The 27873-nt window shown below is 36.3% G+C and overlaps 1 protein-coding gene across 1 annotated transcript; it reads left to right on the forward strand.

Moving 5' to 3' along the window:
- Positions 1–3407: 3407 nt before the first annotated feature.
- On the forward strand, positions 3408–14014 carry LOC136807039 (adhesion G protein-coupled receptor E5-like). The gene is made up of 14 exons (XM_067063610.1): positions 3408–3467; positions 3761–3867; positions 4216–4428; positions 5522–5625; positions 6072–6153; positions 6361–6480; positions 7108–7226; positions 7454–7568; positions 7893–8046; positions 11268–11334; positions 11678–11741; positions 12274–12362; positions 13006–13126; positions 13634–14014. The coding sequence occupies exons 1-14, from the start codon at positions 3434–3436 to the stop codon at positions 13778–13780; spliced, it is 1536 nt and encodes a 511-aa protein (XP_066919711.1). The 5' UTR covers positions 3408–3433; the 3' UTR covers positions 13781–14014.
- Positions 14015–27873: the final 13859 nt, after the last annotated feature.

Below are 27873 nucleotides of genomic sequence, written 5' to 3' on the forward strand. Positions count from 1 at the left end.
TTCAGATTTCAAACAAGATATGAGTTATCCCACTGTTCTTACTGTCTATGCAACAACACTAATGGGTATTCAACTTGTTATAAAAAAGGCTTAAATGGTATCGCAAAGGAAAAATGCTCAAAATGTTCGACTATTATCAAGGAACCTTGTTCGTACTGTGAGAAACCTGGCAATCGATCGATAATCATTCCGTCTATGCGCTCTGTTAACTTTGGTAATGAAACAGAATGTATCTCATGCAATTGCACCAAACAAGGAACCATATCGTGTCGTTATAAGGATATTCGGCAACCCATATGTGGAAACACACAAGATTGTGAGACCTTGTTAGCGAGACTACCTAAACATCAATGCACTTACTGTGTCGACCCTTTAAATGGACAGAAGAAAATTCCTTTGACTTCATGGAATGTTCAAATTGGAAGCGATAATTTTAAATGTGTGTGCTCTTATGAAGGCGATCTGGTATGTTCAACGGACGAAAGAATTAATGGCTTCATGTATTCAGTTCAATGCTCTAAGGAGAATTGCACCAACTTGATGACTAATCCAGGTTTCTCTTCCCCAAAGATTTATAAAGCCCGAAGGGGTTTAGATGTCGTGACTTGGCTGAAAAGTGTGCCGTGGTTCGGTAGGAAATCCTAGAGAGGGTCATGTGACGCTTCGCGGATTTTTGAAAACAATAGCAGCAATATTTTTTAAAGCACGACATCTAGCCCTTCGGGATTTACAGATCTGTGGTCTTTCCTAGATGGGGAACGGACTACGATAGCGAGTTTAAGAATGTGTATTCTTCTGTTAACTTCTGATTTGTATAGATCCTGATCAGCTGAGGACGACTGTAAACAAGCACTTTTACCGTCTTCGATTTTTTGGGCCAGAACTGCGGTTTTTCCAAAGTCTTACTCAAAAGTGCAAATACATAAACTCGCTAAGTGCGTCTATAGCTGTTCAAAAGATTTATATTATGTTTTTCAGACTTGTTGCTCATAGAGGATATGATGTACCTTAAATAGACCAAAACTTCAAGGAAACTCCAAAGGAAAACTATCCCAATTTCTTTATAAACATTTACTTAAATCTTACCTTTTCTCTCTCTTTAGACTGCAGATTTCAAAACCATACCATCAGACATAGACAATCGCGATACGTCTCGATGTACGAATTAGCCTTCTGTTTTGAATGTACATGTTTCTTTGGTCAAGTTCAATGTCGAGTACGAGGAAGGTCTGATAAAGAAAAACCTACCAGGAAAGATGAATATGATCTCATCAGCAAGTATTGCAATGGTGATAAAGAGTGTTCGAATTTAGCTTTGGATGGTGATGTCAAAAGGTGTAAGTATGTTAACAACATTGAATAAGTCAGATCAATCGTTTTGGGAAGAATGCCGCTTTAGTTTCCAATTTCAAGAATTAGTCTAAAAAGTTTCGACGGTCACTTTTAAAGTCTGTCATAACTTTCCAGCCAGTTGTTGTATAATAAAAAGTTTGGTATGGTTAGAAATCTACTAATTAGTTTTGCAAAATTTGCCCAAAAAAGTGAAGAAAAATAAAAAAAATTTGCTACTTTAGATATAAAGGTGTAAGGAAATGATTTTTGTATCAATCGAAAGCTGAATAATACGCCAGTCCAAAAATATAACAACTCTTAAATATTTTACTGGAAAATATAAGTGCATTTAAATATCTTTCCAACGATACCAACTTTTTCATTATACGCAAACTGGTTGGAAAGTTATGGCCAAAAATAAAAACACTGCACACCTTTTTGGCACAGACTTGAGCCAAAGCGTTGTAAAGAGAATGTTAATCAAGGACAATCTTATCATTTAAATTCTTACATTTGCTTACTATTCAAATTCCAGTTTGTAGTAAGCCAGCCATTGCTTATTGTCCATCCGAAGTTATTGAATGGTCAGCAACACATTGCAATTTGACATGTGAAAAACCTACACGCGGTAGAGCTCGCCAACCAAACTACATCAAGACTCAAACCAGATGGTGTGATAATATGGTGTTCACCAAGGATAAATGCGCACCTTGCCAACAAGGTAAGGTATTTCATAGTAGATGTCATTTTGATCCTATTTTTGCTTAAAGTTTAATCATTGTAGAATGGTGGAGAAATCGTAAAGTGTATGTATTTATAAATGACCTTGGATCTCTAAATAATTAATTACCAATATATTTATCACAGTTCTACAGGCTAAATTGCAATGATAGACGGTCTTAAAAATAAACCATCTAATAAAAATTCTAAAACAAAAATCTTATTTCACGCCTGAATGTCAAAAATTGATTTTTTATAATATGGCACCCACATTTATTGACACAACTACACATCTTTGTTGTTATTCCTAGTCCTCTGTAGCGATGCGCAGTCATCCTTACAAAATCATTACGTTAGATAATTTGTTTTCACCCAACCCGTTAGAGCTACAGCCTGATTGGCAGAAGACAACCACAATCTGATTTTAGGTTAGCCCTAGTCCGCTGACACCCTCTCTTTACGAATAAAAAATGCGTGCTTATTCTATCCTACTTGTGATTCAGACTAAAAGCTCCCAGGTAATACCAAGTTCAATTATGTCAAGTTTGCTCTAAATTATGTTTTTTTTTAATTTACACAGATAAAGAGAAAATCTTGGCGAAATACGAGAAATACCTTGTGTCGTGCAATTCAAGCAATCAATATGTATGGATAGATCAGATCTGTGATTCTTACAAAGATTGCATCAATGGTGAAGATGAGAGAAATTGTACAAAATGTAAGAATTGCGAAAGGACTCAAATCCTCATCAAAAAAACCTTGTCTCGCAGCCCCGGTGGAACTCGTTTAAACAGTGAAAATAGAAATGCTATTGTCCCCTGGTCAAAAAATCCGGTGGGGATAGTTTTAGTGCGCAATTTTTTCCCACTGAATTTCAAACGGGGATGAAAACAAAGTTGATTTCCAAGTGGGGCTGAAATAGTAGGGTATTTCTCCCATCGGGAACGAAATTTTAGCCAAATTTTACAGTGGGTTAGGGTCCCACCGGGTCCGTGACTTAGGGGTGTATCAAATTAAATCTTTTAAAGTCTGCTTTTTGGAAATCTCCGAAAACGAGTATGGTTTTACGCGTTTCAATATTTTCTCGCATAAAATATCTTAAAGGCCTTTAAAACGAGGATTGATTCACTTACCCTATGACGTTAAATCAAAATATGAAATTCGACGAGACACTAAAAATTAAGACTTGTGTAATATAGCATGATTCATTGCAATTTGCATCCAAAGCAAAAATACTTCTATATTATTTGAATAAACAATTGTAAGAATAATATTTCTTTGTTTAGTCTATTGCAGGTTCGATCGGGACAAACATGGATATGATTGGCCTTCAAGGGAAGAAAACGCGACTGTTGTAAGATCTTGTGCAAGTGATCCTGTAATGGCAAAGAATTTCTCACGATTTGGATTAAGAGGTGAGTCCAATGAGTCTTTAAAAGCCTAGAGGGGAATCTTCGACCTTTCTGAAGCGACACAAAAATAAAGCCTTAAATCTCGCGCTGCTTTTTCAATTATAGGTGGAATTTAACGCTTTCTTTTTTTTCATGCGTCATAATTTTCGAGCTTTTATTTTCAATCTTGCGTCTGTGTGAAACGCGGGTCACGCGTTGAAAAGACACAAAATTTCAAGGAAAATAAGCTAGTTGTTGGGGAGCATTTTCCCGCCCAATCAATGTGTTGTATTTTAGTATAAATTTGTACTATTTAGGCAATATATCAAGAAAGTGTGTGAGAGATGAAGACGACCCACGTCATATCAAATGGAAAAAAACAATGTGTGCTTGTATCGTCTCTGATTTCCCTTTCTTCAATAGTGTAAGTGTATAAGTGTGTTTGATTTTGAGCTCTTCTGCTTAGGTGAACTCAATTTTTTATTTTCAAGTGTTAGTAACTCTTTATCGAATCCCGTTTAAGTGTTTTAGAGAGTGGTTTCTAAGAGTTAAAGAGAGTCGTGTCGTGGGCATACTAGCACAACGTCCTTTCCATTTTTGTATTTTTTCTTTTTTTTTTCTTTGGACATTCGAACTTAAATATTCGAATCTTTCTGTAGTTCAAACTAGAACATTGGTCCCCTTAGCTCGCAAGATCGCAAGTAGCTTAAAATGCTCTCTATAATCCGTATCGAAAAGGAGGGAGCAATATACCCAATACTTTATTTTTCAGACAACGTACGACAATGATATCACTCTTCTAACATTCAGCACAGTCATTAATGCATTGCAGAATATCCACAAACACATCCTTAAATCACCAAGCAATTTTCAACATCTGTATGAAATCAATAAGATATTGAGATTGACACACAAGTTGTTGACTTACTCATACCGATATGATTATGAACGTTTGCAAGGGCTGAAAGGATATCGCTTAATGAAGGTATCGTTTTTTCATATCAAGCCGGTTGATCTTTTGGCTCAGGCCTTGTAGGGATTTGGGGTTGATTGGAGGAATGCGATCAGGCTTTGTTTGTAACGACTGTTCAAACTGAAACAAAAATTGAATATTTCTAAATTTTATGAATTGAAAATTTAACAAAATCCAAATATAGGACTTAAGTTTGCACAAGTTTGGAAAAATTGACAAAAAATTGATTGATAAATTAATTTGATAATTGAAATACGGAGAAATTTACTCCTTGAAAATTTGGCTAAGTTGATAAATCAAACTTAGGAAAAAATTGAAAATCACTTAGAAAAATTGAATGAAAAATAAAAATTGTTCTTACCAGATTGTTTAATAAAGCATTCATGGATCTTGACAATGTAAGAAATCAAAATCAAAGTAAATCAAAAATCAACCAAAAAATTGAAAATCGAATTCATCTCTCAAAGTTGTTTCAACGCTCTCTTGTTAACAACCAAGTTCATTCTGATTAAAAATCTTAGTAAGTGACGAGAAAAAATGCTGTGACATAGTTGAAGTAGAAACAAGTCCCTAAGGGACGCGTAAAGTAATTATAAAAATTAATTAGTCTAGATTTTTCGTGACGTCAAGGCAGAGGAGTTTTCTCATAGGAACTAAGGATGAATCCTTACGTCAACGACTTGTCTTTTTATATTTGGCTGGCAATCAATAACCATACAATCCCAGCTGGCACACAACGTTGTTTCATCGCTCATCTAACGTTATATGAACGTTGTGAATGTCACATAAACAATGAAACAATGTTGTGTGCCAGCAGGGAACTATCACCTTCAGCATGAGTTTAGTTTTACTCAGTTCCTCTAAACATCCAACTCATAATATTAGATATTTCCTTATCTCTATGTGTGATTTTCTAAAGTGGGACCTCACAAAATCATTTGTGTGGACGTCAAATGGAGGAAACGGTTTCCAGAATTCATTGATGGGACATTTTAAAACGATTTTCTAGGACTGGATTATGTCAAATTAGGCGTTAATTAGTCGTTCCAAGTATTTAATGCATATCATATTTTTAATACTAAGTATGTTTTCATTACCTATTTAGCCAGTAGCGGAAATGTTCAGAACACAAGTTATGTGCCATGCAGGCGAAGAATATGGGAAGCCAGCTGTTTCTGTTTTCGTCTTACTTGGGAAAGAATTTGACTTGTAAGTTTTTGCTTTGTTAACCAATAGTTCGTTGCCTTTGATTCGTCCCTTGCCTTTGATTCGTCCCTTGCCTTTAATCGTTCGTTCGTTCGTTCGTTCGTTCGTTCGTTCGTTCGTTCGTTCGTTCGTTCGTTCGTTCGTTCGTTCGTTCGTTCGTTCGTTCGTTCGTTCGTTCGTTCGTTCGTTCGTTCGTTCGTTCGTTCGTTCGTTCGTTCGTTCGTTCGTTCGTTCGTTCGTTCGTTCGTTCGTTCGTTCGTTCGTTCGTTCGTTCGTTCGTTCGTTCGTTCGTTCGTTCGTTCGTTCGTTCGTTCGTTCGTTCGTTCGTTCGTTCGTTCGTTCGTTCGTTCGTTCGTTCGTTCGTTCGTTCGTTCGTTCGTTCGTTCGTTCGTTCGTTCGTTCGTTCGTTCGAAACAATAAAAACTGATTTCCATTGACTTCTTTTTCAGACCAGATTACGGCTTTGGTGACTCTGGGTCATCGTTTGTCAGAGCTCTTGGAGCAACTTATTATACACCACAAGCTCGATTTGTAAGTCGAAACAATAAAACAAAGTAATCTTTCGTAGGTCAAATTTGGTACAGGATGCCTTGCATGCTGGATATATCTGTCTCTAAGTTTGGAGCACAAAACCAGCTTATAGCTGGTTACAAGACACATTTAAAAGAAGAACTAAAATGCAAAAGTAATTGCATACGTAAGATCCAATCCCATTAAATCTTTTTCTTCTTCCCTCAGGTTGTTATGATGGAGGATGAAAGACTGCAAGAGAACAAACATAAACGGTTTCCACCTAAGATAAATGAAACACATCAAGTCCATCCCTCTTCTTCAGCTGATAATAGATCTTCATCAAAAGTAAATAATTTTCATGTCAGTGTTATGTCAAATACATCTTTTAGCTTGCAGTCAATTTAGCTTATAAAATTGTCTTTTTTATGTTATTTTTACTACATGGGAGCCACTCTCAAGGAAATTAGCCTATAGGTTTCCGTATGGATGCAAAAAAGAGAGAACACTGCTGTCGATTTTGTGGAGACGGTTTAAAAGTTTAATATACCGTTTAACACATCCACTGCCAATATCGATAGTACTTCAAAAGGATCCATAACTTTTGATAATGGAAGTTAGATTGCTTTTTATTGCTATTTTTGAATCTTCGTGAAATTCTGGTGTCGTTATGGTACACTTGAAGCAAAACGTGGCAACAGGAGCCTGTGAAAGTCAAACTTTAATACCATTTCTCGATTTACGAGAATGTTAAACTATTTTTCTACAGTTGACACGCTGTTTAATTGGATTTTCATCGAATAAAGGAGTGTATCGAATAGTAGTGCTCCGTTTGTTTCTTGTTGACGGCGACTTTCAATATTATCGAATAATGGAGCGTATCGAATTGGGAGAGCGTCAACTGTAGTTTTGAGAATCTTTCTTATCGTTATGTAGTGACCTCTTACATAATGTCGTTGTTTGTTTTCGTTTTAGAAGATAAAGAAAGTGTATATTGGCCATACGAAGGACGCATTGGATAAGTTTGAAGAAGTTTTATCTGGAATGAGTATCGCATGCTTGGTTGTTGGGCTAACGACATTCCGTTTTGTCAAGTGAGTCATTTAACCAAACATCCAAATTTTTTGAAACCTTTGGATGTTCCTAAAAAAAACTTAAAACCTAAAAATGTTCTAATGATGTTCTTATTTTCCCAATTTTTTAAGTAATTTTGTCCTTTTTCCTAAGAAATCGGGTGTTTTACATTTTAGGTATGTAATAAGTAGATAGAATCTGCATTGGCACTTTACCCATTCTCGGACGATTGATTTTCATTTTATAGAGAACAGAATATGAAGTACTTCATCCATCAAAATTTGATGATTGCTTTACTGTGCAAGAATTTGTTCTACAAAACAACAACATGGTTTATTCCAAATCTTCCGCATAACTCCAAGGTATTTCATGCCTAACCTTTGTAATCATGTCAAGTTGAAGTTCCTCGATGAATAAAACACAGTGCCCTGGTGGAACTTTTTTCCACAGTGGGAATAAAGATTTCCATTGAAATCTGAATGGGAAGGGAAATTCTTTTTTAATTATATTCAAAAACTCTCAAAAGTTGGAATGGTTTTATAGTGCAATTTTTTCCACTGAATTTCAAATGGGGATGAAATCAAAGTCAATTTACCAGTGGGGCCGTACCAAAGGGGTGTATCAATACAACATACAACCGTCGTAGCTGGATTTCCTTTTTTATATTTATTTTATCGATTTTTCAGGCTGGTTGTTTTACAGTATCGATTTTGTCGTACTTTTTTACTTTGTCAACATTTTCATGGATGATGGTTGAAGGAATCAATATCATCATCATTGTTATTTTTGTTTTCAAAGGAAATCGAAACTACCACAAACAATATTTAGCCATCGGTTATGGTGTGTATAGCCTAAACTAAAAATTTCAGAAATTTTAGATATTAACTCAACAAACAAAGTTTAGAGAATGAAAGTATGAATCTTATGTTTCCAAAAGCTTCCATAACCACATAGCGCAGTCAAACCCAAAACTCACCAACCAATATCCAAAAAATTACAACAGTCCTTTTAAGAAAGTTTTCTGTATCACCATGAACCGTGTTTCCATGGAAAATAAATTCCCCAGATTTCTTCTTTTTTTGTTTTCATGTGATTAGGAAATTATATTTTCATTAGTAAGTTGAGGGTTACCCTATTTTTGTTACATAATTTAGCCGCGTCATGGTATCCTTTCGGGTTTAACGGCGTTTGCACAAGCAAGTGAATTGCGTTCTGATTGCAGAAGTCAAATCGCTTTAAAGACTAGGCAGTAAACCAGAAACATGAAATATCTGTGAAAACTAGAAAGTGAAATAATTTACCGTTTGGACATCAAGGCTACGGTATTTAGTGTAACTGAACTGAGACTTTTTTGTGTCTTTTTTGTGAGAAATGCATTATGCTGTTGCTGAAATCAATAATTACAAAGATGAAACATGCTCTATTACTTTTATCTGAGATCTGACACGCAAGGGAAACAAGAAAACCACCCTGACTTTTTGAGTCAATTTACAATAAAAATCTGAAATGTTTCAATATATCAAAAAATTGGTTTGTAATTTCTATCTATTTCTATATATTTATTTGCATAAATTCATTAGAATTACTTTCGCAAATATTTAACAAAAAATTTTTTAGGAAAATAAAAAAAATTTAAGTCTATTAAGTTAAGTTTATTTAAAATGTACATATAATGGTTAAAATATTAAAATGGTAAATAATAAATAATAGATAAGTAAGTTTAAATAGTAAGTTAAAGATAATATTTCCAGAAAAACTAACAGTAGTTAGGAATTTAACGAAGGCAAAAATTTGCAAAAGTTTGTCGCGAGGTAGATTATAGACATGACTGGAGAATTAGACAGAAGCTTAAGTGTTTTGTCTTAAGTAATTGAAAAGTGTATATGATAATAATACTTATTTAATAGTCAAAGAGTTTCTAAATTCATCCCTTTCTTTTAAATTTACAATTCCATTGTCCAAGCTATTCCAGGGGGGGGTTTCACGGTTGGCGAAGGAGCGGAATCGGCCCTTTTTTCGGACGGAGTGGCGGAATTTGGCGAACATTTAGACGAAATTACGGAAATTGGGTTCTCTGACGGAGACGGAAAATTAGACAATTTTAGTGCGGAAAAACGGAATTTAGCAAAAAAATTTGCGGAATTTCGGAATTGGTAAAAGATATTCGAAATTTGCGGAATTTTCGACAAAAATATCGAATTTCAAAGGAATTTTCGGTGACGGAATTTTGGTTCAATTTAAGACGGTTTGACGGAAATTGGAGAAAAAATTGGCGGAATTGCGGAATCGGGTACCCCCTGAAACCCCCCCCCCCCATTCCATAGTTTGATAGTGAAAGGAAAAAATGAGTTTTCATAAACTTTAAGTTTTGCATGGATCAAGTTATATCTTACATTAGAAGTCCTTTGTCTTGTTGGTAGTAAAGGCTTCTCCATGTATTTAAAGCCATTTACGCAATCAAATAACATTTTCAAACAAGATAAGTCTCTTCGCATTTCAAGAGACTTGAGATTCAATCGTTTAGCCATTGCTGTTGGGCTGTAATGGTATGCCCATTTGTTCTCAATCCATCTACAAGCTTTGCGCTGGACCATTTCGATCTTGCTAGATAACGTTGTGTTGTTATGAGGGCACCAGACAGGGCTAGCATATTCGAGAATTGGGCGGATGAATATTTTGTAGCATTCGAGTTTGGTCTCTTTAAGACATGATTGAAGGTTGCGTTGCAGGAAAAGTCTCACATTGGTAGCTTTAGAGACAATCGTGTTAACGTGGTCTTTCCAATTTAGCTTTTTGTTGATGGTTACCCCTAAGTATTTGGCTTTGCTGACTGTTTCTAGTTTCTCATTGTGGATGAAGTAATCACAGACAGTAGGTTTTACTTTATTTGTTATTCGCAAAACTTTACATTTCTTGGGATGGAATTCCATGGACCAATCGTCTTCCCATTTTTGTAACTTGTCAAGGTCGTTTTGGAGAATAGTGGTGTCGTTTAGGCTACGAATGATACGGTGTAGGAGTGAGTCATCAGCAAATAAAGCAAGTGTGGATTCGGTTGTGAGTGGCATATCGTTAATATATATGAGAAAGAGTAATGGGCCCAATACAGATCCCTGCGGTACTCCTGATTCAACTTTTGATTGTGGGGACGTAGATCCTCGGACAACAACACATTGGGTTCTGTTGGATAGAAAGTCAGTGATCCACGATAATATTTCATTTCGAATGCCGTAGTGATGTAATTTGATGAGTAGCTTTCTGTGGTTAACTTTATCGAAAGCCTTGCTAAAGTCTAGAAGGACTGAGTCAATCTGTTCACTGTTGTTAAGGGCTTTTGCAAATTTATCAACCGTTGCTAGTAATTGTGTTTCGCATGAGCGTTGTTTGCGAAAACCGTGTTGAGCATCACTAAGTGTACCGTCTTTCTCGAGATGGGTCATGATATGGCTGAATAGGATGTGCTCCATGATCTTGCAGGAAATAGAAGTGAGGCTGACTGGTCGATAGTTTTCAGCAGTTGATCTGGGTTTGTTTCCTCCTTTGTGAATTGGAGTGACAGTGCCTTTTTTCCAGTCTTCCGGTACTTTCCCTTGTTTAAGTGAGGCGGTGAATAGTTTAACATATGCATCTGTAATCTCTTCAGCACATTCTTTAAGAAATCGAGCAGGTATATTGTCAGGTCCGCATGCTTTACCGGGATCAATGTTTTTCAATAGTTTTTCGATTCCATTTCTTGTAAAGTTAATATTGGCAATGTCTGAACCTTTGGGACCGTTGATTGTTGGAGTTATACCATTGTCCTTGGAGAAAACACTGCAATAATGTTGATTGAGAAGTTGGGCGATTTCACCGTCATCTGAGTGGGTTTCTCCATTTTTGTCAATGAGTGGCGCAACTCCAGCAATATCATTTCGCTTAGATAATTGTAAAGCTATGGTATGTAGTTTAAAAGAACTGAGACTTGTTTCAATAGGTTACACTTTCTCACATTGAAGAAAAGCAAGGAAAATCATGGTGAGTTAGGTGTTTAATAGTTTTTATGTTTCATCTTCTTTTTTTAGGTGTTCCCTTTCTATTGACATCGATCTTTGGAGGAGTTTTCAACCAAGCTTTTGCCGATGCTATTGAGTAAGAAATTCTTATATCAAAGAATATTTTTTCAATACGCACTAAGTTCATATTTTTTTTCAATGCATTTTAAAGTATAGAACATATTTGCGAAGATCTTAATCAAAAATCTGCCTCAAAACTTCTACTACTAAGTACTACATTTTAAAACAGACTTGGCTGGAATGATCATTTCGAGTGGATGAATACAAACTCCCACTTGAAAGTTCAGTAAACTTAAAATTGAAGAAAAAATAACTGAGAATCTTCTATACTCGACTTCAAGTAGATAATAGGATGCTCCAAATTTCTCTGATTCTTTATGTACATCTTAGCTTTAGTTATTTTATTTTGTGACTTTTAGGTGTGTCGTTTTACAAAGACATTATCTATGGGTGTTGAGAGGACCAATATGTTTTTATCTACTGGTAAGTTCACTGTGCAAAAAGTACACGTTTCTCTCAGTACTGGTTTCTATAGAAGAATCTACGTCTATACCACTGACCCAACCTCGTTCCCTGCATCAGCTTTTTTATGCTTACTGATATCAATAGATAATATTCTCTGGTGTCAATCAGTAACGTAAATAAAGCCTGGGATTCACGGAGACTGACCTTTATACTATGGAGAAAGCTTCTCGATTCCAGTCAAGCAAAAAATCTTTGATTTCGAAAGAGAGGTGTATCACCACTCAATGTTGGTTTTTAAACGGAGGATTTCATTGATTTATAACTTGACCCACATTGATCAAAAATGACGTATATAGCTTGGTCCAGGGTATGTTGTCTATACCCATTAATTATTTCCATATTTTTCATGAAATGAGAGTTCTGCTTTCTAGTAAGCGGCTTGTTTCCTTTAGAGCAAATATAGCACAATATGATATCTTATCTTATTGTTTTTGTGACCTTTTTTCGTATGCATTACGTTTCTAAACATGTACTTTTGAAATTTTTTTAGGTTAATGGTATCTTTTTCATTTGCATTTTGATGAAACTTCGTCAAGTTGCTAAACAACGTAAAAACATGAATGTCAACACGAAGTCAAGGTACATAAACGCCAGTGTTGTGATTTGTGTCCTGGTGGTGGTGGCCCCCAGCTAAATCAATATGGCGCCAGAAACAAAAATCCCGTAATATTTTTGCAAAACCCAGCTTAGGAAGCGTGAGAAAGCACTCATTTATTACGAAAATTGCACCCTTTCCCTTTCTTGAATATTAATGTTTTTATGACATTCTCTTTAACTGGGTGGACCACATTTATCTTAAAATGCTCTTAAGTTAACCGAACTTAGAGGGTTAGAGGGGGCGCCAAAAACAAAATATCTTTTAAAGGTCGCCAAATATTTGCTTGGGATTGATATTCCCGTGTTTTTATGACTGGGAATTTCATTGTCTTCATGGAGAAAAAAACAGCGCAAAGTTTTACAGTGAGGATTTGTTGATTTTATTATTTTCAGTGAAGATGAAAATTGGAGCATAGTTTTCTACTGGGGACGATATTTTGGCTAATTCTTCCAGTTGGAAGGGTTCCCACTGGGTCTATGAGAAGGTGATCTTGATATCTGGTTCGAAGCCTCGCTTTTCATGTGTGTTATCTTATAGACTCTCCTATATAAAAAGAGTTACCGAAGAATTACTATTTGGAGGATTACTAACGCATGAATAGACGACTGTTTTTAAAATTTTCAGCTCAAGTACAAAGACGTTTTTGGTGTTGGTGCCACTACTTGGGATACCATTTATATTGGCACCCTTTGTTGAATACAGCATTTATATCGCTTACACTTTCGTCATCATGAATGGACTCACGGTATGTGGAAATTTTTTTTCATGATTTTGTTTACTGACTGCTGCGACTATAATTTTTCAAATTGCTTGATAATTTTTACTAAGAAAGACACATTATTTAGACATTCATTCTCACAGACTCGGTAGGATTTCTTCAGCCAGTGGGGAATAAATAACGAACTGAAACTCGATGGAGATAGATATTCTAATAGTTTTTGGGGATTTCAATTCTTTTGTTTTCCAGTCAGAAAATTCAGTGGGGATGGGAAAAATAGCATAATATTTTCAGTGAGAATTGGTTTATTTGATTATATTCAGTGGGGACAAAAAGTGGAGGATAATTTTACACCGGGAACGATGTTTTGGACAAATTTTCCAGTGGGAAGAAGTCCCAGTGGGTCTGTGAAAAGGGGGTATTTTAGACAGCGAGGCTCACTTTGGTAAAGGCTAACGAAGAGCATGTTTGACAGAAGGAAATCTGATATTCAAATTCCACTCAAAACAAAGGAAATGTTTCTTTATTTTTCAGGGTGTGTATTTGTTGGTCGGACACGTCATCATGGATGTCAATGTTCGAAAAGATATCGACACGCGATTTGATTGGCTCAAACAAAAGACTGTTCGAATGAGGAAATTTTCACAAGAATCGACGCGAACGAGAACAAGCACCATGTGATCATGTGAATAAATTGCGAGACAAACTTAATCACTTTCTTGAAGATTTGAGGATTTAGCTAAGCTACGCCAAAGTTATTTTATTTGAATTCGATACAAACATGTGGTAGAAACTTAGTAGAAACAAGTATGAACTTCGGCCTGGATTAAAAACAAACCTATTTACTTTACTTAGATTTCTGTTGGGCCTTGGGCCTACATAATGAGATTTGTCTTATCGAAATTTTTCATCACTTAGGACTTTAAATTTGAAATGAAAACTTTTGTTTAGTAAAATGTTTGGGCGTTTATCTTTTTCAAAGGGGCGTTTGAAATAAGGGGCGTTGATTTATGACCAAAATTACTGTAATAAAGTGAATGGAAACGTTATTTTTCCTTTGCATTACTATTTGAATACAAATATGTTTATATCAAGGAACTTAGAAACAGGTCAGAATAAGCAAATACAAAAATAATAGAATTATATCTAAGTGTTCCTTTATTTTACACCTACAGCTGCTTATTTCAAATAAACGCCCTTCCTAGAGTGGAACACTTATTGAAATTTTTGCCAAAAGGGGGGGGGGGAGAATATCGTAAAAAGATAACGTAAAAAGAAGGGGGCGTTCATTCGAGAATAACGTAAAAAGGAGAGGGCGTTCATTCGAGAATAACGTAAAAAGGGAATTAACAATTAACGTCTCCAGTCAAAATTTAGTGTAAATTGTAGTAATGTAATCGAAGTTATCGCTGTTTTTAAATATGACGTCATTTAACTTGTCTTTTTGACGTGTTTTTTCGACGTATTTCCTAACGTAAAAATCAGTTTTTAGCCGATATCTTGAGATTGGCTTAATTTAAATTTTCGGCCCAGCACTTTCCGAAATCCTCCCCTTAATACGCTTCTTTTGAGCTATATAGGAAAGTTAAGGAACAATGGGAAGCGGTGCGCGTCACGCAAAATATGTTTGGAACTTGCCTTAACTCACCTGAGATGGAGCAAACGTCTTGCTCTGAAGGTCGGGAAAATTTTCAACATCTGGATGGTTTACATTACGGAATTTTGCGAGACCGCGTCAAACTATAAAGGTTTTGTTTTTAAATAAGAGTGATATCGTTTGCTAACTCATTAATTTTAATAAGCCCCCCCCAGCGGTGTTCGTGATCACGTGATTGGCGTTTTTTCAAGTGCGAGATTGCGTGATCAGAGGAACCAAAATAACCCGGGGATGGTACTTAAACTTAGGCATGTGAAGGGTACGGGTAAAAATTTGGCTGAAAATCGACCCTTATAGTGCAATTTTTCAAAATTTTTTGCCTTTTTCAGGGCAAAATTTTTTGAAATTTCTCAAATTTTACCTCAAAATTTGGTATTTTCTCAAATTTTACACTCTTACAGTGCACTTTTTCCCTACCGTGAAAAGCACAGCTCAAAATCATATACTTACGCTGTGCCGACGAATCGAGATTCTATTCATCGCGCAATCAGCGAAGACAAAAGTAACCATGACGACCATCCAAGATCTTGGATGAGCGTCATAGTCGATATTTTTATTCCCGTCGTTGAAAACACAACTTACAAAAAGTCATCAATGCTTTGTAAAAAGAGTCAGTGATAGAGAATCATAACATAAAGTCTGTCTATTATTTCGATTCAATTAAAGTGACATTTCCATAATTAAAAGTTTAGTAATTACTGTTATACATTTGGGGATCATGTAAAAGATTTCTTTCGAAATAAACTCATTTCAACTACACTTGGAGGTTTCTGGGGAATTCGTAAATAGTAAACTGCATACTGATACAATCTGCTAGACATTAATATGGTAATATTTGCTCTTCATCTTTGGTTTTTTCTACAGTGATTAGATTGACACATGCGTGATAAAATTTCTATTATTTGTCTTCAGAGGTTACTATTTTCTCTGAAAACTTAACCTCTGATACTCAGGGTACTTTTTCCCACTTGCTTACAAATCAACCCTTACAGCAACCTCGTCCCCGTGTATCCCAGGCTTTATTTACGTTACTGATTGACGCCAGAGAATACCCTGGTGTTGGCTGATGCGAGTTCCCCCTCTCCGTTACAAAGTTACACTGCAATAGCACACCGTTATGCAAACGTCATAATTATTACTTTTAACACTTGACCGAAAATCAATCCCACAATCCTTTTCGTCTTAATTAAAAAGTCGTGAAAGTCATTACGTTTTCTTTGTAGTTGAGTGTAATTTGCATGCAGGCGTAGTTAACGCGAAGGGTGATGGGATTGAATTTCGGTCAAACAGAAAAATCAATGTCTATTTTTAGATTCACTGCGGTATGCTATGCAATGGTTCCAAACCCAGGAACGAATGAAATCTGACGTTTTGTTTTTGAATTACGTAATCTTACGCGTTCGAAAACCAGCCAATGCCAGGTAATTATCTAGCGCTATCAGTAAGCATCAAAAAGCTGATAATGCGCAGGGAACGAGGTTGCCCTTGCAGTGCACTTTTCAAAGTCCAAAAAACCTACCCTTAAGGGCCGCACGTCCGGTAGGTCACTTACCTGGAGTGCCCCCCCCGGGTAATAATATTATCAGAGAACCATGGTTTGCGCCGCCAGGAGAAAATTTTCAATTTTCAACCACTTTGTTTGCTAAAAGCACTGTGTATTTTCAGCTCTTCTTAAATAAAGGTTAGACTCAACCTCGTTCCCTGCGCATTATCAGCTTTTTGATGCTTACTGATAGCGCTAGATAATAATATTCTCTGGCCAGGGTATTCTCTGGCGTCAATCAGTAACGTAAATAAAGCCTGGGATACACGGGGACGAGGTTGGGTTAGACTATCTGACATATGAAATTGTAAGGAGAAGGGATCCCTTAACAATGGGGGGCGTACGGTTTTTCGGAATTGCGGAAATCGACACTTTTCTCTTCGGAATTTCGGAAAATCAGGCAAAATTCCTTCGGTATTTCGGAATTCTGAAATTGCTTCGGTATCGCGGAAATCCATGAATTTTTTATTCGAAATTTCGGTATTATAAAGTTTTTATCCCCTTTTTTCGGAATTCATACATGAAAAATCAAATTTGATGAAAAATAGTCAAAACGCTTACGGAATTTCGGAAATTTTGGCAAAATTATTCGGTATTTCAGAAATCGCAAAATTGCTTGGAAAATTAAACTTAGACATTTTGGGGTCTCCTCTGAGACGTCCATAGCCTGTACCAGACGACCACGGCTTTTTCCTCGACACCGTATCGTCTGTAACTTTTTACATTTATTCCCCCAGAGATTCGTGGGGGAATAAAAATCCTCGGCTTCAAGCCAAAGTGCCGTGGCTTTTGTACTGCGCTCTCCATCGCATTCCTTAAGTGTTGGCGGGCTAAAATCAAAACATTTGAAAAACAACAACAAAGTTTTGTGTTTTGAATTGAAGGTGCTTTGAAGCTTGAACTTATGAAATTATGGTAAAAATTGTTTTTTTATTACCTAGAAAAGGTTGATTTCTCTGTTGCTTTACAGTGCTGCGATTCTTTACTCTGGGGACCAGAGTTTTAGTTTGATCTTCTAATCCAAAATTGTTTTTTTACAGTCAAGAAAAAGAACAGAAAGAAGATCTAATTATATATATATTACAGTATTAGGTAGCTACTAATGAATTTTGAAGAAGCATCAAGGTTTGCACTTGGTCGTTTTGGCCTTGAAAGCTTTTATAATGATCAAATGAACTGTATCAAAAACTTTTTCGATGGAAAAAATATTTTCTGCAGTGCTCCCACTGGTTTTGGTAAAAGTTTGATCTTCCAGACTTTGCCCCTTATTTCAGACTTGATGTACGAGTCTGAAAGAGACTATCCGTCTGTTCTCCTGGTTGTTTCACCTCTCAAAGCTTTAGTTGCCGACCAACTAAAGCAGATGGACAAAGTTGGCATCCTTGCCAAAGCCTTGAATAAGGACAATACTGTCTCGGATATAATATCTGATGATGGGGTACATGCATCCCTCCTGTATTGTGCCCCTGAAGTGTTAAGTCAGCCGATATGGAGGAATCTCTTAACCTCTCAGATTTTTAGAAAGAGTTGTATTGGTGTTGCTGTTGATGAAGCCCATTGTATTGCTAATTGGTGAGTTTAAAAGATCTGAAAAAAGATTTTAAAGTTGGAAGGGAATTATTTAATTTTTTAATGTCAAAAATCGTCAGCTTATCCCATTTAGCATAAAGCTTGAACTAAATTTGTTTAATCTTGTTTTGGCGTAAATCTTTACAAATTTAGGCTAAAAACCTGGACTCTAATTTAGAGATTATTTGAAACATCTGTAAAATGGTTTCTTTTTATACTGTAAAGCTATAGAAAGCTCAAAAGCTCAATTGAAAGTTGTTCCTGTACCAGACGACCACGGCTTTTTCCTCGACACCGTATCGTCTGTAACTTTTTACATTTATTCCCCCAGAGATTCGTGGGGGAATAAAAATCCTCGGCTTCAAGCCAAAGGACCGTAGCTTTTGACTGCAGCAAAAACTCTACCAATAAAATTTGTCAACGCGAAGGAGTGTTTTTGTAAACAAAGCTCAAAAACAGAGGCGGGAAGGGTAGGAACTGATGTTTTGCTACATTTCGAACGAAAACATTCGAAAATATGTGACTTGAGAAACATTCTAAAACGTACCAAGAGAGTTCGAAATGTTTCAGAATGTTGTGTTTTTATTTATTTTGTGCTTTGAACTTTGAAGAGTCACTCTTCAAAAAGTTTTTGGGATGGCTAGTCACTAGTTGTCTAGAATTATCCAGAAATTAATAGATACGAATTTATAAAGGGAAAGAGCAGAAAGATGACTACAAGAAACTTTCTCTGGAGCACTGCTTATGTTGGATTATTTTTGTTACATAAAGACTTTAATTTTGGTTTACACAGGAAAATAGTTTTTTTATTGATATAATAGTGGCACATAGAGTGGCACATAGAAGTAACCTGATTCATCTTTTTGCAAGAGAAAGAGTCTTGTTTTGAGAAACAAAGAGTACCTTTTTGAAAAATGAATTACTTTTTTAAGTTTTTTTTTTAATTTAACATTTGTAATGGAGAAACATTTTTTAACTTTCTTAGTCATGCTATAAGAATTCTTTAAAGTTTATTTTGTTTTTTATTTAGAGTATAGTAAATGGATATTGAAATCTATCAACTTATGTACTCATACTTACAGTGAAACTTGAATGTTGGAGAATTGTGTTTATCAAAATTTGGAATCCATTCATGTGTACGCAGCGATTTTTCAGCAGGACAGAAGCGGTAATGCAAATGGTAGGAAGCCAGAATTTAGATTTTTCATCCTGCTCATTTTTTATTGTGGTTGCTTTTAATATTTTAGTCAATAAAGGTGTCCTTAGTAATAGCTCATCATGGACTTTGTCAAATGTCAAATTATTAATTGTTGCTCCTTTAGTGGTGCGAAGAATTGATGGATTTTTTCTTCCACAAATGTGCTCGCATTCCAAAGATATCCTTTTTAGAAAAAGTTCTTCAATATTTTGGTAAATCTTAGGTGTATTTAAAATTGTGTTTGCAATATCCTTGTAGGTCCCTTTAAATAGGGCTTCACCGATAGGCTGTAAGGTCTCACAAAGCTGTCTCTCAGGGAAGTCTAGATTTACTAAATTTCCTTTCTTTCCTTTGTCTCTGTTTAGGTTTGGAGAAATTGTACAAATCTCACGCTTGAACTCATCCCGAAGACTGGCTGTACTTTTCTCGGAACTATCAATCCTGGCAAGCTTGATATGACACTGTCGACATATGCGTGCTTCCTCACTGATATCATCCCACAAGTCTAGTTTTACAAGTTGACCCTTTGGGATAAATCGACCTGGATTTTTAAGCTTCCGAGCAGGTGAAACTCTGGATGTATGCTTGTCACCTGGGTCCAACTCCTTGGTGCAACAAATGCATGGGATTGTCTCTTTCACTGCAAAAGAAATCATTTTTCTCATTAAAAAAGCTGGAAAATGCTAAGATTCTGTAGCTGTTTTTTTTACTTTTAAGACTTTTGTATTGCATAAAGTAACCACTACTACTGTCATTGTTTTTAAAAAGTAACTAAATACTATCAACAAAGTTGTTTACCATTCATTTCATTCCTATCTGCCAGTATGTAACCACTATAGCTTGATTTTTATTTGGATTCCTGTTTTTTTATCTTTACAACAAATTTTTTTTTGCTCTCTAATGTTTTTTTGTTTTGTTTACATTTGTCGCACGGCTTTTCTACCATATTTGTTTTGGTTTCCTTATAAGGCTAGTCCCGCCATGACAATCGGGGTAAACAATAAAAAAAACACGGCGTCGACAAATTCGGTCAAGTTCTCCATCGTAGACGCGAAAGTGGTAACAAGTGATAGACCAACAGAGTGATCAAAAAATCGCGTGTTGGGATAGAGATAGGCTAAGACGTCCATAGACGTCCCAGGAATACATACGGGGAAAACCATTCATCATTCTGCGAGGAAAGATGGCGGACATGAAGCATGCTGAAAATAATGAGAAATCCTGCAAACATTTAATCTTCATGGTTAAAGTATGATTGTGACCACTTAGATCTTAGTTTTCCATGGCATGTTAGAGAAATACTTCTTGGCATTTTGATTGAAGATGGGTAAAATCATGGACTGCGACACGGCTATCTGTAGGATTCAAAATTTTCTGTTTTAGCCAAAAAATTAAAGAGTATAAAATAGTACATTCTGTTAAAGGGATTTATCAGATGATTTTTGATATTTTGCTTAGAAATCTCTGAAAATGAGTCTTTACACAGTCTTTACATTGAGTTTCTATTATTTTCAAAAGTTGAATATCTCAGCTTGGGAAATTATTTGGGTCAAAAACCTCGGAGGTGTTTCTTAGGACCATAATAAAAGCTTTATTTATCTTCAAGCAAAATATCAAAAATCATTTGATAATCTCTTTAAAATTTGTTCCTAGCACTTTTCAATTTAGAATTTTTAGAGGGATTTCCACCCTGGACATGGACACCGTCATGATTGTAAGGTGGTGTCCGGTGGGTGTACTGTGTATAGGCGTAGTATATCAATAATAATATGTTTCGTTTGCGTCATAAAACATCCCAGCGGTCAATAGCTTGGTCAGTAGCAAATGTTGTCAGATTTTTTATATTTAGTAAATCCAGAAGAATCCTATGGCGCGCCAAAGCGGAAATAAACACTACAGTATCTTTCATTTCACGATACTAGCTATCTTTCATTTCGCGACACTATCTTTTATTTTGTGACACTATCATTATTATTTGACGTCAAATAGTTAAGACATGAAATTGCAGCTCCACATGAAAATGAAAATTTCCAGTGGAAAACTCTACAAAAAATAACCAAAAAGCTGTTTTTTCAAACAAAAATCAACTACTACAATCCATCTATTTGACCAAAACTCATCCAAATGGCATCGGCACCACTATCCGTACTACCCAAAAGCTGCTTCCAAAAAAGTCGCACCAAAGGATGAGATCATTATTTGTACCGAAAATCGCTGCGTCGCTGATAATGATAAGGACTCGCTGATCTGCTCGAGCTGCAAAAGATCTGTTCACTATCGATGTTGCCTGCTTCCTGCGTTTGCAATACAAACAATTGAAGATAATAGACTCCAAAAATTTATTTGTATCAATTGCGTTGAAGTCCCGACTAAGCTGCTCGAACTTGTCCCTAAGAAAGAAAAAGCCCAACCATCCCTTCAAGCACAAAACGAAATGAAAAGACTTCGTAGAGAAATTGATGCATGTGAGGGAATAATAAAGAGCAGTAGAGAGTTCGAAGATCACCTAAAAAAACAGCTCGAGGACAAAGACGCCGATCTCCAACTTTTGAAAAATGATCTTAAAGCTGATCCTGGCCTTCATACACTTGAGTTTGCGGAAAAGAAATTTGAAAGAAAACTTCACTTGATGAATTCAAATACAGTATCCTATCAACGATAAAAGATGAATGCCAGCAAGCTTTGAAGTCCTATTCAGATGTCGCCAAATCTGGTCTTCCTCAGCAGACGAGTGATACAAGCGGAATCAAGATTGCGATAAAACAAGCAAGAGACGAAGAGATAGCCCACGAGATGGAGAAAAGAAGATGTACAAACATCATTGTGCATGGAATGAAAGAACAAGAGCAGGTATGTGATAATAGTGACACACCCAATCATACTAGGGACTGTGAATGGGCTGAACAATTAGTAAAAGATCTTCATGTCACCTCTAAGATAAAGAAAGTTTTTAGAATAGGGAAGAAGCCCAACCGTCCACTATTGATATGCCTCAATAGTGAGGAAGATAAAGATAAGCTAATGGGAAATCTCCCGTCACTGAAGGGAAATGAATGGTATAAGGGCATAAGCATCACGGAAGACCTCTGTAGATCCGACCGCGAATGCTATAAAGAACTGTCCCAGCAGGCTAAAGACCGAAATCGTAATCTCACCACGAATGAGTTCATTTGGAGAGTCCGAGGATCCTCAAAAAACGGATTCGACCTAAAGAAGGTTTACAAAAAAACGACACTAAACAACAGCCAAACCAACGTAACAGACAACAACCCAACCAGCCAATAAGGCCAAACAAAAATGATAACGAAGATAGCTCAAATGAAAACCCATCAAACCAAAACATGAACAAATCTATAGAAACAATTATAACAATTAGAGAACTTAAGATAATTTACACAAACGCTGACCAAATGACAGGTAAAAAGAAAAATGAACTGTTAAAAACGGTAATCGCAGAACAACCACATATAATTGCCATCACTGAGGTAAACACCAAACGAGTCTCCGAGAGAAAAGATCAAGACTACTCTTTTGAAAATTACTCCACACCATATAAAACAAATATTGGAATGAAAAAAAGAAGAGGAATTATAATACTAGTTCACAACTCCATTGAACACCTCATCCTACAAATAGAAACAAAAATTCGATTTGAAGAGGTCTGTCTGATAGAAATAGCAATGCAGAACAAAGACACAATGTTATTTGGCTGCTTTTACAGAAGCCCAACCAAAACCGAAACAAACGACTACGATGAAAATAACAAGAACATGAACAAGCTCATAAGAGATCTCTGCTTAAACCCAAAATACACTCACCTATGTCTTGTAGGAGACTTTCACTACGGAAAGATCGATTGGAAACATTGGTCTTCCCCATGCGAAGAAGATGCTCTAAGAGACTCTTTCTTATACCAACATGTCCTCGAACCAGCACGCCGACGTGGAACCGATAGGCCATCGACACTCGATCTCATCCTTACAGGGGAAGAAAACCAAGTCTCTGAGATAGAATATCTTGCCCCACTCCATCTCAGTGATCATAGTGTCCTCTTTTTCAAATTCTATGGCTACTTCACTCTCAAGGATGAACTAAATAGATATCAATATAACAAAGCTAACTACCACCTAATGCGAACCCATCTGAGCCAAATGAACTGGTCCACCAACTTCATCCAGCGGTCAGTAGAATTAAATATAAATGAGAGCTGGGACCTGTTTCTAAAGCAAATGATTGAGCTCCGAAACCTTTATGTGCCAACTTCCAACAATAACAACGAAGACTTGTCAAATAAGATCAAAAAAGGCAAATGCCCATTAAATCCAAACACTTGTTACCTAATTAATGAGAAACGAAAAGCACATAGAAAATGGATCAACTCTCTACATGATGAAGACACTGAAAGATATAGAAGAGAGTATGTAATAAGCCGTAATATCGCTAAAAGAGCCCTGACTCGATCTAAAAGAGAATTCGAGAAAAAGATCAGCGAACAGCCCAAAACAAACCCAAAAAAATTCTGGAAATACATACGTAGTAACCTTAAAGCAAGATCTGGAATCCACCCTCTGCTTGAGAATCCAAATGACGAAAACTCCATTAAGTATGACAATAAAAGTAAAGCTGACATCCTCCAGAACCAATTCTGCAGTGTTTTTACACGTGAGCCACTCGAGGAGCTCCCTGAATTTGATTCTAGGACGGATAAAGAAGTTGAGATCAACATACTCACTGAAACTATAAGGAAAGAACTAAAAAAGTTAAATCCAAATAAATCCCTCGGCCCAGATGAGCTTCACCCAAGGATGCTCAAGGAGCTTGCTGAATACATCGCAGAACCGATTTTCCTGATAATGACAAAATCTTTCAATGAGAGTTGTCTTCCAAAGGACTGGAAGCTTGCAAACGTATCACCTGTCTATAAAAAAGGAAACAAAAACATAGCAGAAAATTATCGTCCGATTAGTTTAACATCTATAGTTTGCCGAATAATGGAAAAGATGCTGAAAACCCATATTATGACATATCTTGATCAAGAGAAATTACTATCTAGCAAACAACATGGCTTCATCAACCGCCGGTCAACTGTAACACAATTACTAAACTACCTAGATGCTTGCACCGAAGATATTGGAAACGGTAAAGCCGTAGACGCAATATACTTTGACTTTGCAAAAGCATTCGACTAAGTTCCTCATCAACGTCTCCTAATCAAACTAGAAGGATATGGGATAAAAAACAAGTTGCTTGAATGGATCAAAGACTTCCTGAAGGATCGATCCCAGATTGTCAAAGTAAACGGAGTTGAATCGGTGCAAAAAGCAGTGCTCAGTGGAGTACCTCAAGGTAGTGTCCTAGGGCCTACCCTTTTCGTTCTTTATATCAACGATCTACCAGATTCCGTTAAGTCAAAACTATTCCTTTTTGCTGACGACACCAAACTCGTCAATAAAGTGGAATCAGTTGAGGATGCACTAGTAATACAAAACGATATTAACCAACTACAAAAGTGGTCCGAAACATGGCTATTAACTTTTCATCCTAACAAATGTCATGTGCTAACCCTAGGAAAGCCAAATAATATCAAACATGTACACGAATACACACTAGGGGATAAAATCCTTGAACGTGTATCATTCGAAAAAGATCTTGGTGTTATCATCGATAAGAATCTCTCCTTTGACCAACAAATATCAAGTCAGGTGAAAAAAGCTAATTCAATGGCTGATCTTATCAGGCGGACCTTCACGTACCTCACTCCAGAACTGTTTCGAAAAGTGTTGTCATTTTCAAAGCATTTGTCAGACCACACTTAGAAGAATACGCCCAAGTTATCTGGTCACCAAAACTGAAAAAACACGCGAGATTGATAGAAGGTGTTCAGCGACGCGCATCTAAAACAGTTGAGACATGTGGACCGCTAAGCTATGAAAATCGAATGCAAAGAATCGGAATAACTAGTCTAAAATACAGACGCGAGGTAAGTGACATGGTTGAGAACTTTAAACATCTAAACTACTATGACAAATCTTGCATCCCTAAGAAATGTAACCAGCGAGGGAGACCTATGAGAACGCACGACTCTGAATTAGTAGTAATCTTTGGGAACGATGGTGTTCGCGGTCCGCAGAGTAACTCCCTATACTATCGGGGCATTAAGCATTGGAATAGTTTGCCTTCAAAAGTAGTCAACTCATCCTCAGTGGAAGAATTTAAAGAGACCCTTAGTGTGGCCTGGAAAGCTAAAAAGTTTGAATATGATTGAAAGTGTCACTATTGTTGCATACCTGTCTATATTATAACAATGTAAATAATTAACCCAAAATGTATAAGCGATTCATAGAGGCCCATGTGTCCGCACGGTGGCCCGCGAATTTGTAAAACAATATTATTATTATTATTATTACTATCTTTTATTTCGCTACACATTTCGCGACACTATCTTTATTAAAACGACACTATCTTTTTTTTAACGATACCGTGTGATCAGGTAACTTGCATCAGTGGAGGCTAACATGCATAGCCCACAAATGACTGACCAATCTAAGCAGCAAAATTTCAAAACAAATGAACTACGCAGCTCCGCTTGCAGCTCTACTCTACCATTTTTGTTTTGATTTAATTTTGTATTTTAATGACCAGCCAGGTCATTCATCTGAGGGTTATGCATGTTAGCCTCCACTGATGCAAGTTACCCGATCTCACGGTATATACTATCAGTGTGGCTCGAATCCTTCAGATCCTTGGTTAGAATAATCTATACCTGTTTACTTTTTTCTTCCCAGATTCAACAAGCCATCAACCAACAAAATTACCACCTGACATCTGAAAATTCACACAACCTTTCCACTAGACACTTCTAAATTATCTGCCATTATGAAGATGTTCCGTAATTAACCAATCGGGTTTACAATCGGAATTCCTCTGGGAGTTAGCGAGTCGGGAAATGTAAAGTTATGTAATAGGTAATACATAATTTTTCCGGGGGTTAAACTTATAAATAAAATTGAAATGGTTTGTTTTTTTCTTCATTATATATTTAAGTTTTCATTATCAAAATTCTAGAAATGCTAGTTTGTAGACCATATTAGAAAATGATTATATATTTCGCAAAATAAACACTTACAAAAGCTATTACTTACTATTTTTACCCCCGCTTTTTAAACAGCGTCTTCTGTGGGCGTGATATCAGGCGGAGACAAAACATCCTCATCGTAAGATTCTTGGATCGTCTTATTGTTTGTTCCTTTTGTCGAGTCTGTCGGTCCTATTGTTCATGCTAAATCCATACACGATGACGTCAATGTTTGGCGGCATACCTGAAAATAAAAAACAAAAAGATTATCATATTATTTTTGCATGAGTTACGCTACCTTATAGTTATACGTCATTATAAAATTATACAAAACGAAAGCGAGTCTAGGCCGTCCGCCTAGAGCGCGGGCCCTAATATTTTTTCTCTCGCCGTCTTCAGGGGAAAACGGAAGTGATCGATATTCTTCGAAGGAAGAATTTTCCAAACAAACCCCTAGACAAAAAGATGTATTTTGAGGTTGGGAATGGATCCTGCGAAGATGAAAAAATTTTGACTAGGGGTTTTTTCTTCCCTCAAGCTAAAAAGGTTACGGGTTTTGGGCAATCGAGGCAAAAATCAGCAAAAAGCTGGTGTTTTCCGTAAATCTGAGAATCGCGATAAGATCCTCACTGACTATCTTTCCAAAAAAACATTATCTTAATTGAAACAATACTAAACGTAGTCGTCTAAGAAAACAGCTATTTTTTTTTTAAATCTTCCTTACAATCTAGTTTTTCTGTTTATAAAAATTATATTGCTGACATTTGGAAAGGAATTTCGACATGACTGATCCTTTTGTTTCGATAATAACATCAAAGCGGGAATTAATTTTCTTCTCGATTCTTTCTTTCCTTTTTCTTTCTTATCAGTTAACGCTTTCTCTCACTACTTTCAAAGCGTGGTTAGCTCAAGCGGTTAGATCGTCTGTCTCATATGCATGGGGTTCTGAGTTCGATTCGAATGGATGTCCAATTTTTTCAATTCTTGATTTTTTTTTGTGATTCTCTCATCACTTTAATTTTGTATCACATTTTCATTAGAGTGAAGAGATATCGACACGTTATGTAATGTTAATTGCTATTAGTAATTACGCGTTCAATTCGAATCTATGATCTGTTCCCTCCTAGTGAGGAGTTTAATACTCTTATAACAACCGTATTTTATAAGCATTGAATACTGAAATTCAAATGCAAGAAAGATAAGCAAACGATTGGATAAAGTGCCAAACATTTTGACCCGGAAATCAATTATTATTCTGCCTTTAAAGTATAAAACGAGAAGTTCAATGATTCTCAAAGAAGTTATTTGACGATTCTCTTACAAAGAATCGCTCGCTCACTCGCTGGCTGAAAGTGAAAGTGAAACTAAAACTATCAGTCAGCAAACTCAGGCGCAAACGCCTATACCCGTTCTTCTATATCTCAGCCTTGAATAATCGCTTGTGTTGTGGCAAAAAAAAGATTGAAGAAAAAAAAACTTAAAAAAGTTCTTATTAAGTGATGCTACCATAGCTTATCTAAACCTTAGACAGAGAGCGGAGGTAATATATGCTAGTTGCTTGTTCGATTGACCTTCATTATAAAAGAAAGAAAATTAAAAAAAGAAAATTGAAGAATTGAAAAATTTGACACCCATCTGAATCGAACTCGGAGCCCCATGCATGTGAGACAGACGATCTAACCGCTTGAGCTAACCACGCTTTGTGAGTGGCAAGGAAAAGCGTGAACTGATA

The sequence above is a fragment of the Clytia hemisphaerica genome, unplaced genomic scaffold (assembly GCF_902728285.1).
Source record: "Clytia hemisphaerica strain Z4C2 unplaced genomic scaffold, Clytia hemisphaerica genome assembly, whole genome shotgun sequence".
In the NCBI taxonomy this organism is placed as follows: Eukaryota; Metazoa; Cnidaria; class Hydrozoa; order Leptothecata; family Clytiidae; genus Clytia; species Clytia hemisphaerica.